The sequence below is a fragment of the Hippopotamus amphibius genome, chromosome 2 (assembly GCF_030028045.1).
Source record: "Hippopotamus amphibius kiboko isolate mHipAmp2 chromosome 2, mHipAmp2.hap2, whole genome shotgun sequence".
NCBI classification, from domain to species: Eukaryota; Metazoa; Chordata; class Mammalia; order Artiodactyla; family Hippopotamidae; genus Hippopotamus; species Hippopotamus amphibius.
Genome location: NC_080187.1, coordinates 8622274 through 8636255, shown reverse-complemented (window position 1 = coordinate 8636255; position 13982 = coordinate 8622274). Strand labels below are relative to the sequence as shown.

General features: G+C 44.4%; 1 protein-coding gene across 1 annotated transcript in view; it reads left to right on the top strand.

The window, feature by feature from the left end:
* GARNL3 (GTPase activating Rap/RanGAP domain like 3) overlaps window positions 1–13982 on the top strand; it is a 117076-nt gene that overhangs the window by 56034 nt on the left and 47060 nt on the right. Inside the window, exons 8-13 of the mRNA XM_057725064.1 lie at window positions 3527–3602; window positions 4284–4382; window positions 5440–5543; window positions 10552–10660; window positions 12757–12802; window positions 13621–13727. Of these exons, the coding sequence (XP_057581047.1) occupies window positions 3527–3602; window positions 4284–4382; window positions 5440–5543; window positions 10552–10660; window positions 12757–12802; window positions 13621–13727 (541 nt within the window). The remainder of the gene's footprint in view (window positions 1–3526; window positions 3603–4283; window positions 4383–5439; window positions 5544–10551; window positions 10661–12756; window positions 12803–13620; window positions 13728–13982) is intronic.

The following is a 13982-nucleotide window of genomic DNA, read 5'->3' as shown; positions in this document are numbered from 1 at the left end:
AGAGCACTCGTAACAATGTACTTGAAGAGGTGTGAGCAGTGGTCAGCATTCTTCAGCGCTTCCCCAAGAGCTGTGTGGCCAAGACCCTCTTCTTTGATCCTGCCAGCTTCTTGGCTTCTTGAATTCATCCCAGTTCCACCCAATTATAGTGATAATCAGCTGCAAAGATGGGCAGGAAAAAAAATTAATGAACAATACTAGTGATGTTTCTGAAAGGTTAGTTATTTGGTAAAGGGTTGTTGGTGTCCTGAAGCCTGAGACTTATTTGTCCACTGTGTAGAGAGCCCCCCCACCCCCATCGCCAGGAGAGAACAGGGCGCCCCAAGCAAACACACATGGAGAGGGCGACAGATGTGTAAGAGCCTGTGAATCACAGAAATGTGGAGGCATTGCCACAATGAGAGTAACGAGGAACAGGACTGTCCAGTTTTGAATCAGGACATCATTTCTTGATTCCAGAAGATTCTTATGGAATCAATGGGACTTTAGTCTCCCCCTTATACTTCACTTTCTTCAGAGGAAATATAATTCCTAGCATATTATTAATTCCCAAGAATGTGACTGTATGTTGGTTATCAGCATGTTGAGTTTTGTCTCACAAAATTTAGAACTTAAAATTTTAAAGTCCTGTACCAATAGGAATTACAAATATGACCCTATCTCTATCGTGAGTGTCAGAGCAGGACTGAAGTCCTGAGAAAACCAGTTCCCACCAATTCCCTCCACCAGTCACCTCCCTCCAGGGGCCCAGGTATGGTCCTGGGACTTTGAGTGCTCCCTCCCATCTCCCAGGTAGCAGCCAACCCCGTGAAGCACTGATGACATTCGGTTCAACACTTTGTTAAAGTATGACCTGTGATGGTCAGATAGCCCCAGATCAAATGATGCCCTCCTCAAACAACCCCTCCTAAAAACTATCTCCTCCAAAAATATAATGCTTTCTGTTCAGCAGTACCTTGATTTCTGGAGATAGGAGAAAACTTTGTTATTCATTGACATCATTTGGGAAGTCCTGGAAACAAAATTACCTAAATGAGACCCCATAAGGAATTTCAAGTATTTATCAAGGCCTTACAACACCAGTCTTTCTGGAGCCTCCACCTGAAGTGGGTGGGGTCCTCAGGAAGGGTGCTGGTAGTATGGGGCCAATCACAGAGCAGCCCCAGAAAAGCTTTTAGAAGCTTCAGCCAGTGATCAGGCAGCAGTGGTCTTATTTCTGCTTGTACCTGTCCGCTTCACTCAGCTCAAAACTGTCCTGAGAGGACCATGCCACTGTGTTGGAAAGAGCACTGGATCGAAAGTCAGGAGACCTGACTTCCAGACCCAGTCCTGCCATCCACTTAGTACCAGCCTTGGGCAAGTCTCATCTTCCGTGGGCTTCCGTTGTCCTGTCTGTAAAATGAAAGCGCGGATTCAGTGGACCATTGGGTCCCTTCTGGTTCTAACAGGCTGTTAGTTCATGGCTCATCACTCAGGCCATTGAGCCAGTCCTTCTGCCCTTGGCTTGCTAGCTGTCAGCTCAGCTGGACCTGATCCTGGGCCTCCTGACCATCTGCCGGTTGGTTCCTCTAGTCCAGTGGTCCTCAAAGTGGGATCCCTGGGCTGGCAGCGTCAGCATCACCTGGGGACTTATCAGACATACGAATTCTTGGACCCTGCCCCAGACCTGTGGAACTGGAGACCCTGGGACGGGGGCCAAGAGTCTATTTGAACAAGCCTTCCAGGTGGTCAAGTTTGAGAACCACTGCTTTAGTCTCTGCACTGTTATTCTGAGAGGGTCACCAAAGTACTGTAGGTGCTTGTTAAGGGACCACTGAGAATGCAAGAGCTACCAGTCTTAGAGACACATGGTTGCTGTCACATTCCCAAAGTAGAGAAAGAAGAACTACAAAAAAAGTATAGAACCCTGAAGTGGACAGAAATCCCTGACAAAATCCAAAGAAATTTATCAAAACCGGTTTTGTGAAGAAGAGGTGATCATTTGGAGGCAGCTTGTGAAAACCAAGTTGTCTCTGACCACTTGTGTCTCTTTTCTCATTTATTACGCACATGATTATGCCATGGGTATTCATTAACCCTCTCCAATATACCCAGCACAGTGGCGGGCCCTAGAGAGTCCACGGAAAGGAAGATGTGTACCATCCCTCCTTCACGGGACTCAAGTTCTAGTGGTAGAAACAAATATACAAGCTCAGAAAAAAGAGTTACAAAGTGTGAGTGGTACTATTAAAAAAATAAATAAAGTGCTGTGACAGAGAATAACAGTGTGGGGAGGGTGACTGTATTGGGAGATCAGGGAAGGCCTCTCTGAAATTGACATTTGAGCTGAGGCCCGCATGGTGGGCAGGAGCTTCTGTGGAAGGAGCTGTGGAGGAGCCTCAGGGGGAGGGACCAGCCTGGGAGCTGCCTCCCTCTTCCTCACTCTCTAGAGGAAACCACTAGATAGAAAATTACTACTACTGATGGTTGTGCATCTATCCCTCAGGTGTATCAGGGACAGAAGAGTGTTTAGAAGTACAGCCTTAGACCCTTGGATTTTCAGAGTGTGGATTCTCCCAGATCCGGCTGTCCTGAATTCTGGCACCCTGCCTCGATCCTCCCCACCTCTGACCCACTGACAATGCTTTAATCACCTTTGTTCCTTTTCTGCCCCTTAACTGACCACTGAGAATTCCCCCATCAAACAGCTTTGCAAAGGTTGATTTTTTTCCAACCTCAGTTTTTTTTTAAATTATGAAATACTTCAGGCACACACAAAAAGTATAGACAATAATATAATATAATGAAGAGCTATGAACCCATGACCCAGTTTAAGAAAACAACATGCTAAAAATACAATCGAGCTCCTGATCCCATTCCTCTCTCTTCCCTATGGAAGCTGTTATCTTGCATTTGGTATTTATCATTCCCACAGCATCTGATTTTAATTCTGCATTTAAAGCTGAGGGTAGTAGACTGAACATTTGTACTAGCTATTTCCTGATTGCCTTTTTCTCCCCACATCTGTTTTGTGGCTTTTTGAGATTAAATAGCTTTAGGAATTGGGGCAAATAAGCTTTTAGAATATGTTGCCTTCAGTTTCCATTTCTATTTGTAGAAGAGTCCACGAGATACCAGCCTCAGATTGTTGTCTTAAGTTTTGAATTACACTGAGCTCTCCTTTGGTAACCGGGTTCCGGACAGCTGCTGCCGGGCTGATCAGAGGATGGTCCAGTCCTGAGTTCCTGTGGGCTATTTATTTTGAGCACTGTTTTGCTGCAGAATGGACCTGGCATCCTGCAGACTCCATTTGTAATGAAATTTCAAATGAACTCAGAAGAGTACAGAGTTTCCTCTGTAAGCTATAAAAAACTATAAAGATCACAGAATGATTGTTGTTAATATTGGTCAAAATTGAAATGGACGGAGGAAGTGATCCACCAGTAGCCATTCAGGTCACTGTAGCGATAATGGCCAGCACGTCTCGTAACTGTGTGTGCTTTGATGAAAAAATTAAGCTCAGCACCTTTTGTTGTCTCATTGTAAGGGCTCTGTGAATTTCAAGTTTGGGGTTCTTTTTGCCAAAGACGGGCAGCTCACAGATGATGACATGTTCAGCAATGGTGAGTGTCTCCTTTCTTCTAACAGAAACCGCGCCCCACCTCATTGCAGTTTAGACAGTCCCAGCTGAACTTGCCCGTTGAGTTGAAGTCTTTAATGCAAAGAAACAGCCAGTAGTTTTGTGAAGTTGAAGGGTAAATTTTCAGGGTAAATTTTATAGGAAAGATGTTGCCCAGTTTCCTTCATCCGGCAACTATTTATTGGTCACTGAATTGTTGGCGCCAGGGATACAGTCTAACTGGAAAATTACATGGGGATTTGGAGAATTTGGTTCTATGTAATCTCAGGAGCAGAGGGGAGATTTGTCTCTGGGATTTTTATGCTTGAGAGTATTATAAAATGGTCCTATTTTCCTGTTATTTAGCACTTTTCATATTAAAGACCTTTTTCTTATTAATGGGAGGAGTACTGATGTTTTCATTTTGCAAGAGTAGACTCTTGTGACCCCAGTCTGGCAGTACTCTGGTTCGTTAGTCTAATTCTGTAGTTTTCCTTTCCTCGGATTCTGGGAACTGTGACCCTCCTGCATGGTCGCCAAGAAGAGGGAAGCACAGTTTCTCATTCTGTGCACCTGCTGCACACGTCCGAGGAGCCTAGTTAATTTTCAGGTGATTTCAGTGCATAGTTAGAAAACAGGGACTTGTGGGCACTGCACTTTCTTCACACTTGACCTCTTCTTACAGAAATCGGAAGTGACTCATTTCAAAAATTTTTAAATCTCCTGGGTGACACAATCACTCTCAAGGGCTGGACAGGCTACCGTGGCGGTCTGGACACCAAAAGTAAGTTTGCCTCCTAATCCATTCTGCTGTGATTTGTGTGATGTTTGTTAGTCAGCCTCATCTGAATTTGAATTTATACCCAAGGTGGAGTGTGCTATCTTATAACTGTACAGCATTGCTAGTTTTTTCCTGTGCTTTTACTTCTGTCATTTTATTTGCTCCTCACAGCCAGTCCTTGAGGTAAGCCAGGAAGGTGATGTGAGGCTCATTTGGCCTAAATTTGATAGGCTTCAGATCAGGTACCTTGACCCTCTGGGGGCCCCATCTCTCCACCAGCCCACGTTGGAGTGATTTCACAGATTCTGAATATGGAAAGGTTAGGCGATTTGTGAGAGCTGCCCTGAGAGTAACTTATCTGGCAGGTGCAGGAATGAAGTATTCGGTCCTAGTTGTCAGGTCCCAGCTCCACCCCGCCACTCCTCACCCCCGCACCCCCGACAAGCCACATGTGCCCATGGTGACTCCTGAAGTCCATCATCCTCATTGCCCTTTTGCAGTGCAACCTGATAGACATCCCTAGGAGTTAGACACTATTTTTATCCCTGTTTTCAGAAGAAACTGAGGCTCAGAGAAAGGCAAGGTAACATGTCAAAAGGAATATAGCTAATGGAACTTGAATCCAAGTCTAACTCCAAAGCCCACACTGTTAATCCCTATACAATGCTGCCAGGGATATAGTTCCTTTTGTTTTATGGACATGATAATTATTTGTATATCATCTGGTGTTCATTTTGTCCGGAACACCAGCAGTAACTAGAAGGCAAGGGATTATAACATGCCCTCCTTTTGAGCCCAGACTTCTTGTGATCTCTGCTCCTAGGCAAGGCATGAATCAGACAGCAAGCGAGCTTAGAGGGGGATGAAGCAGCTCCCCCGTGTGGGCAGGAGCCTTGCGTCAGTTGGGGAGGATCCCTACCATTGCCTCCACTTAGGTGGATGACCATAACATCTTTGCCATGTACTAACTGTGCTATTTTCCTCTAGTCTGCAAATAAAGGCTGTTTCCCTATGGCCTCAGAATTCTCTGTGCTCACAAAATGTATATTGTATTTTACAGATGACACCACAGGGATTCATTCTGTTTATACCATCTACCAAGGGCACGAGATCATGTTTCATGTTTCCACCATGTTGCCATATTCCAAAGAGAACAAACAGCAGGTACGTGTGAACACACAAACCATTCAACAGTGACCTCAGTGTGTAGAAAGCATTGCTGTGACTTTATAGAATTAGAGACTGTGGATGTTAATACACAAGCTGAACTTCAGACACCAATTTAGGGATGTTGTTACAGTCTGTTTATTTGATATTTCAACCAGCCTCAGGAAGAACTACCCTCACTGATCAGGAAATAAAGAATCAGAGGCAGTCGTGCACGTGCGTGTCTGTGTGGACGTGTGTGCGCGTGCGCCTGTGTGTGAGCGTGGTTTTCTGCACTCCTGAGGGACTATCTTGCATATACGTAGTCTTTTCTCTGTGACTTCTCTCCATGTGCCTTGTGTCTTGTCAGAATGCGATTCTCTAAGATGTAGCACTATGTTTCCTGAGGAATGGTTGCAGATGTTTTTTCAGCTTAATGCAGGTTAACAGTGAGCATCTGCATGGCCTGTGCCCTGATGGGGAAAACGCTACCTGAGAACACTCCTCACCCACCCCAGAGATTAGCCATTTCCAGGAGAAAAACTTGCCAATTTGATGAAATCTAGATATAACAAAGATACATACTGCTAGTTTTTGAAGGATTTGGGGGGAGGTTCCATTTACCTTTTTATTAGATAGACTCTTATCCCCTCTTTTACACACTGAAGGCAAGTATATAAATAAATATCACAAATATGAGTGGACAGTTGTTCAGCAAAGATTTGTGAACAATACGAATACTCTAGGAAAGGTACAGGATGGGCTAAAAGGAGTTTTTTCTGAACACTTATAAGCCTTATTTCAGTAAGACTTCAGTAGGGGAAAAACACAAAGCAGATTGATCATTGGGCTAAAATGTGATGTTATGGTCATGAGACAGCAGTGCTTTGGAGACATTGGGGGGTTGGTAGGGGGTCAGGAAGAGCTAGTTCTGTTTGATGGTTTGGGGCCTGGAATAAGGAGCTGGTGGATTGATTGTCGTATAGGCAGTGGAGACCCATTGGAAGTTTTAAACTTGTTCTGATTTTAGAAGGCTAACTGGGAACGGACAGGTGGAAGCAGGAAGTACCTCAGCCCAGAAAGCCAGCTTAAGTGGCTAAGAGTTACTTTCCGCAAGGCGTCTTCCCCTGTGAGGCTGAGGTGACCTATATTATGGCTACCAGGCTCCACCCCTTAGGAGCTGAAGCTCTTAGGATCTTGGGATCACGTGGAGAAGAGAGACCAATCTGGCCTCTCAATTGTCATGAATCATGTTGACCTCTTACATGTCAACAATAATAGTGAAAAACTTCCATTGAGGTATTTTACAATTCTCCTTCTCCTCCAACTCCATCTGACCTTTTCAGCCCTGTACATTCACCAGAATTGCCCATCTCTGTTGATGGCTATTCTGTTCTTCTGGTTTCTGGGACAAAATGACCCTGGAATCATTCTCGACTCCTCTCTCTTTGCCTCATCCCATATCCAATTTGTCAGGAAATCCTGTTGGCTCGACTTCAGATGACGCCTGAAACCTTACACTTCTCCTGTTACCTCACAGCTCTGAGCCCCATCACCTCTTGTTGGATTATTGCAGTAGCTTCCTCTCTGGCTTCTCTGCTTTCCCCTGGTGCCCTGACAATCCAGCAATCCAGCGGCCAGAGTGATACTTTAAAATGCAAGTCAGATCACGTCTCTTCTCATTCCAGACCCCCCAGTGGCTCCCGCTTCACTCAGAGCCAAAGCCAGATCCTTAGAGAGGCCTGCAAGGCCCTGCATGACCTCCGTTCCTTCTCTGGTCCCATCTTCTCTGGTTCCTTCTTCTCTGGTCCCATCACCCACTGTTCTTCTTATTTCCTCCCTTCCAGTCACATTGGCTTCCTTTCCTGTTCCCCAGAGTCACCAGATACCGTCCCACATCATGGTCTTCACGTTGCCCTTCCTTCTGCCTAGAACTCTCTCGTACCGGGTATCTTCTGGCTGACTCACTCACAGCCCTCAGCTCTACCCAAATGTCAACTGTTAAACCGACCCCATGGCTGAATTTAAAGCTGCAACCCACCCTCCCCCAGCACCCCCAGGCCCCTGCACAGCTCTCTTTGCTCCACTGCATGTATTACCGCCTAACGGTATATGTATTATTTAGTACACTTGTTTGTTATTTTTACTATGTAATTTCTGTGCCCCTACTAGAGTGTACGCCCCATGAGGGCAGGGATATTAGTCTGCTTTGTTCCCGGCATGTAGTAGGAGCTCAGTAATTACTTTTGTTATTATTATTATTTTTGATAAATTTATTTATTTATTTTATTTTTGGCTGCATTGGGTCTGTTGCTGCATGCAGGCTTTCTCTAGTTGTGGCAAGTGGGAGCTACTTTTCATTGTGGTGCACGGGCTTCTCATCGTGGTGGCTTCTCCTGTTGTGGAACATGGGCTCTAGGTGCATGGGCTTCAGTTGTTGTGGCACTCGGGCTCAGTAATTGTGACTCATGGGCTCTAGAGCACAGGCTCAGTAGTTGTGGCACACGGGCTTAGTTGCTCCACGGCATGTGGGATCTTCCCAGCCCAGGGATCAAACCCGTGTCCCCTGCATTGGCAGGTGGATTCTTAACCCCTGTGCCACCAGGGAAGCCCCAATAATGACTTTTTAAAAATATATAAAAGCTTTATTGAGATATTATTTCACATATTATACAATTCGCCCGCTTCAGTATGTTCACAAAGTTATTCAACTATCACCACGATCGATTTTAGAATATTTTATTACCCCCAAGAGAAACCCCTCTCCTCTTAGCCATCACTCCTTGCTCCCCCCCACCCAGTCTCTGTAACTTCCAATCTGCTTTCTCCTCAATTTGCTTATTCTGGACACTTCATATAAATGAAATCACATAATATGTGGTCTTTTGTAACTAGCTTCTTACACTTAGCATGTTTTTGTTTCATCCATGTTGTAGCCTATATCTGTATTTCATCCCTTTTTATTGCAGAATGATTTCCCATTTTATAGATACCTACCACGTTGTGTTTATCCACTATCAGTTGATGGATCAACAATTTTTATTTTAACATAAAGTTTACAGTTTTAACCACTTTTAAGCATATAGTTCAGGGGCATCAAGTACATTAAGTACAGTGTTGTACAGCCATCACCATCGTCCACCTCCAGAACTTCATCATCTTCCCAAACTGGAGCTCTGTACCCATTAATCAATAAATCCATATCTCTCCCCTTCTCCCCACCCAGCCCCTGGCAACCACCATTCTCCTCTCTGTTGTTATGAAATTGACCATTCTAGGAATCTCATATAAGTGGAAGCATACACCATTTTTCCTTTGTGTCTGGCTTATTTCACTTAGCACAATGTCCTCAAGGTTCATCCATGTTGTACCATCTGTCAGAATTTCCTTCTTTTTTAAGGCTGCGTAATATTGCATTGTAGGTGTATACCACATTTTCTTTATCCATTCATCCACTGGTGGATGTTTGGGTTATTTCCACCTTTTGGCTATTATGAATACTGCTGCTAAGAACTTTGGTGTACTGAGAACTTTGAGTCCCTGCTTTCAATTTTTTGGGTACATACCCAGAAGTGGAATTGCTGGATCATATGGCAATTCTATGTTTAATTTTTGAGGCACCACCATAACATTTTCCACAACAGTGGCTGTATTTTACATTCCCACTAACAATGCATGAGGTCCAATTTCTCCTCATTTGTAGCAACACTTGTTATTTAGGTTATTTTTTTTAACACCCATTCACATGGGTGTGAATTGGTATCTCACTGTGTTTTTGATTTGCATTTCCCTAATAATTAGTGATATTGAGCATCTTTTGTGTGTGTATTATCCACCTGTATATCTTCTTTAAAGAATTGTATATTCAAGTTCTGTGCCTATTTTTTAATCAGGTCATTTTGTTTTTTTGTTATTGAGTTGTAGGAGTTATTTGTATGTTATTGGACCTATGATTTGCAAATATTTCTCCCATTCTTTGGGCTGCGTTTTCACTTTGTTGACAGTGTCCTTTAATGTACAAAAGTTTTAAATTTTGATGTAGTCACATTTATGTACTTTTTTCTTTCGTTACCTATGCTCTCAGTGTCACATCCAACAAATAATTGCCAAAAGTCTTTTTGAATTGAATTGAATTGAAATTATTAGAACATCTCTAAACCTTAGTTTCCTTATTTGCAAAATGAGAATAATATCTAATATGAATCAGATAGGGATCCTGTTCTCGGGAGCTTACAGTATAGAACAGGGGACCCACAGGGTTCCATGGAGAACAATGAATCATTCTGTTTGGCCAGTTAGGCAAAGGTCTTGGACAGGGATTGGCAAACTGTGGCCCATGGGCCAGATCCAGCGTACTGCTTGTTTGGTCAAATAAAGTGTTACTGGAACACAGCCATGCCCCCTGACTTCTGTGTTGTCTACAGCTGCTTTTGTGCCACGACAGCGGAGCTGCATGGTTGTAAAGAGACAGCACAATCTGCAAACCCAAAAATGTTTACTCTCTGGGCCTGTCCAGAAAAGATTCACTGACCACAGGTCTAGGGGATCATTTTGGAAAGGTCAGCTGGGATCGTTGTTCTCGCCAAGTATATGCTTCAGAACTAGCAAATGCATTTATTTATATTTTTAATTATACGTGTTTGAGCCCCGTCCCCAGGGAATTCTGATGCAATGCCTCTGGTCTGGGGGCCTTGAATGCCAGGCTAAGGAGATGAAGCAGGAGTGAAGGTGACCCCGATCAGAGCAGTGAAGTGGGAGAGAACACAGGCAAGGAGGCTGTTAGGAGGCTCCCGAGGGAGGGTAGTCGAGAGGAAACAGAGGCCTGAATCGGGGGAGGAGCCGAGGAGATGGCTAGGGGAGCCCAGAGATGGGCTGGAGAAATTTGGAGGCAAGGAGTCAAAGATACCGCAGCTCAGGGCTCTGTGAACGTCAGGGTTTGTCGTGCCACATTCGTTAGTGCTTTACCTCTGTGAATGTGCCGTGTGCGCGCGACCTTCTCAGTGATGTTGTTTATGTTTGCATCCAGGTGGAAAGGAAGCGCCACATTGGAAATGACATCGTCACCATTGTGTTCCAGGAAGGGGAGGAACCTTCTCCCGCCTTCAAGCCTTCCATGATCCGCTCCCACTTTACACGTATCCTGAGCCTGTGCGATCCCTCCCGTTAGCAAGCAGTTGGTCAGCCTCACTGGACTTAAAATGACCCTCAAACCAAATGTCATGGTTGACTGGCATGTCGTGACTGTTTTTGTTGCTAGATTCTCAGGCCCACCACTTTGGATTTTCCCTCTTCTCTCTCCATCCGTTGCAGTAATGGATGGACTCATTCTCAGAGAATTCTTGACTTCAGAACTATCTTCCCTTTCCTACCATCCATTGATAATAAAGGAATTAGGAGACTCACAGGTAGTGAATCCTCTGAGAAATTTGCTTTAGGTATAAAAACTTGCAAGTTAAGATAAAAAGCCAAAATAAAGTGTCTTTGTTGATTCTAAGCCCTAGGAATAGCTGCTGCATTACCATCTCTTGACATTTGAGAAATGATAGAATTAATCCTATTTTTATTTGCTCTCCTTCTGCTTCCTCTCACCGCTCTTTAGCTCATATTGCTGCCAAAGCCCTGCTGAAGTTCTCGGTAATGTCCAAGCTCACCTCAGTCAGACAGTCCTAGGACATGAGCATGGCGGCCACACACATCCCCAGCTGTGGCCCCATTGTCCTGGGCCACTGGCCGTGACGGTGAGAGCCAGCAGTAGTGCCCACAGGTTGTGCATAATAAGTAAAAGGCAACTAATAGGCATTTTTCAGAATAAATTCTGGTCTAGTTGTTCATGTTCCCTGGAGACTCCAGTAAAAATGGTGGGAGTAGGACCCTCGTGACGTGTTGCATCTGCAAGTAGATTGCTCTGCATCCTTTGACTTGTTCACTGTAGCCTCACATTACAGCAGGTAAGTTTTTAAAAGCTGAAAATTGCCAGGAGGGCAGGGAAGAAAAACAGATATGCGTGTGCACCTTAATAATAAGTGATATCTTGCTCTGTTCACTGGGATGTAGGACTAACATTTTCCCTTTCCTGCAACAGTTCTTCTTGTAGAACAGAAAGAAACCTTCTCCAGGAGGGGGAGGGAGGTGACTCTGCATGATGGAGAGATAGTCATTATTTTTAGAATTTCCTTTCGTTATGAGTTTTTTAAAAATTTTTATTTATTTATGTATTTATTTATTTATTGGCTGTGTTGGGTCTTCGCTGCTGCATGTGGGCTTTCTGTAGTTGTGGAGAGCAGGAGCTACTCTTCGTTGCAGTGCATGGGCTTTTCATTGTGGTGGCTTCTCTTGTTGCGGAGCATGGGCACTAGGTCCATGGGCTTCAGTAGTTGTGGCACACAGGCTTAGCTGCTCTGCAGCATGTGGGATCTTCCTGGACCAGGGCTTGAACCTGTGTCTCCTGCGTTGGCAGGTGGATTCTTAACCACTGTGCCACCAGGGAAGCCCTCATTATGAGTTTTAGATTTGGGATTGGCCCATTTATTTCTGGAAAGAGATATGCTGATAGTTGATGCAAATTCTTTCCACTGAGTCTAGGAGTGGAAATGCTTTGAGGGACTGGGGATGGTTTTTTAGCCCTAGCTAAGGAAAGATGGGACTGGGAGATGGTGGGGCAGAGGGAGGAACAGGAGAAGGAAAGAAAGGCTGGTGGAGGTGGTACTATCTCAGACTGCATGTGGCCAACACAAGCAAAGTAGATTCTCCCGAGAGGCTGCCGCCAGCTACACTGGTTTGTTTTGGTTTGTCTTGTCTACCAAAGCCAGAAGGAGAGAGAGGGAAGGTGTACAGTGGAAACATTTAAATTGCTTTTCTTTTCAAAATGTGTGAGATGAAATATATGACTAATTTCATTTGGGGACCTTGTTTATATTTCCAGGCAAAAGAACTGATCTTTTTGCTTTGTTTTGGCTTTGTTGTAGTTGCTTAATAGCTTTATTTATATTGCTTTTCTGACGGATTTGGAGATGTAGCCCTTTCCCGAAAGGATGAGCATGCAGAGGTTGAACCTGTGTCTTCCCAGGCTGTCTCTTTCACAGAAGTCAGGATTCCATCTCAGCCTATGGGTGACAGGTGTCCTGACTCCAGGAGTGCAGGTCCAGGATGATTCTGCACACAGATTTGCAGAGCACAAGCTGTTGACTGTGCGCATGTGGGTCGCTGATTAATTTCCTTAACCATCACACAGATATTTTTGCCTTAGTGAGGTATGATCAGCAAAAGGACAATTACAGGTTGGTAACAACGTTCTCGCGATTGCTTGCTCTCATTCTCTTGTTTACGGGTTAATTTGGCTTTTGTTTTATGAGACTCTTGATATACATATTTCTTGATTGATTTGAAAGCCGTCCTGTCTTCAGGAAAAGCTTGTTTCATATAGCGCTGCTCTGTGAAGTAGACCCAAGGATCAGGGGTAGCTTGGAATGTTACTGTGCTCCACAGAGGGCACGAATGTGATGTGTTTGATCTTGGCCAGAGTACCCTGCTTCCTAGGCTACATTCTTGCCCCTTTATCCTCCCGTTCTCAAAAATTAATCTATTAAAAGATATCATGATGTTGGGAAAAGACCATGAACTTTGAGCCAAATAGATCTGAGTTGGAATCCCAGCTCTGTCACTTATTAACTCTGAGGCTTTGGGGAAAAGTGTTTATCTTCTCGAAGCCTCAGGCCTCATCTATGGAGTGAAAGGTAGTGATTCTACCTGAGCAGGTTGGTGAGAATCAGCTGATGCTATATGCCTTAAAATACCAAGTATGCTGCCTGGTGTGCAGTGGGTGCTCAGTGGTGGTCTTTGCTCTTGTTCCTCGGGTGCATGACGTTGCCTGCAGCTTAGTTGGTTGGACCACGAAGGATCCAGGAAGACCTGGTCTGTGCCCTAAAGCACATAGGATTGCTGCATGGTGGCCGAGGCTCTGGCAGCCCAGAGAAGGCCTTCCTCCTGTGGAAGGAGTATTCCTAACATGTCACATAGGCAACTGAACAAATTTAAGATCCAAATATCGCTAATCTTTGAAGAAAAACCAAGTCATTCTGCAATGTTTTCCACACAGGCTGAAAATATTTTCAGAGGAAAGTGTACCACTCTTTGGCCCACCCTTGCCATCCCCACCGGTGTTTACTGACCATCAGGAATTCAGGGACTTTTTGCTAGTGAAATGTAAGTTTCTATTTTGAAATGTTTTTGCAACTTGTTCTGTATAAGAATACATTTCTTCCGAATCTCCCAGGATGCTGTAAAGAAGACATCATTGTTTAAGCATTGATTGCATTCCATGTTCTGTTAATTCTTCACCAGAAGCATATTTAGTTTTCTGATAGTGTTGTGAAGGTCTCTCCTGGGTTCTCATCTATACCTTCCATCCTACCCACCAAACAGCTAATGTTTATTCAGTTTGATGTGCCTGGCTCTGTG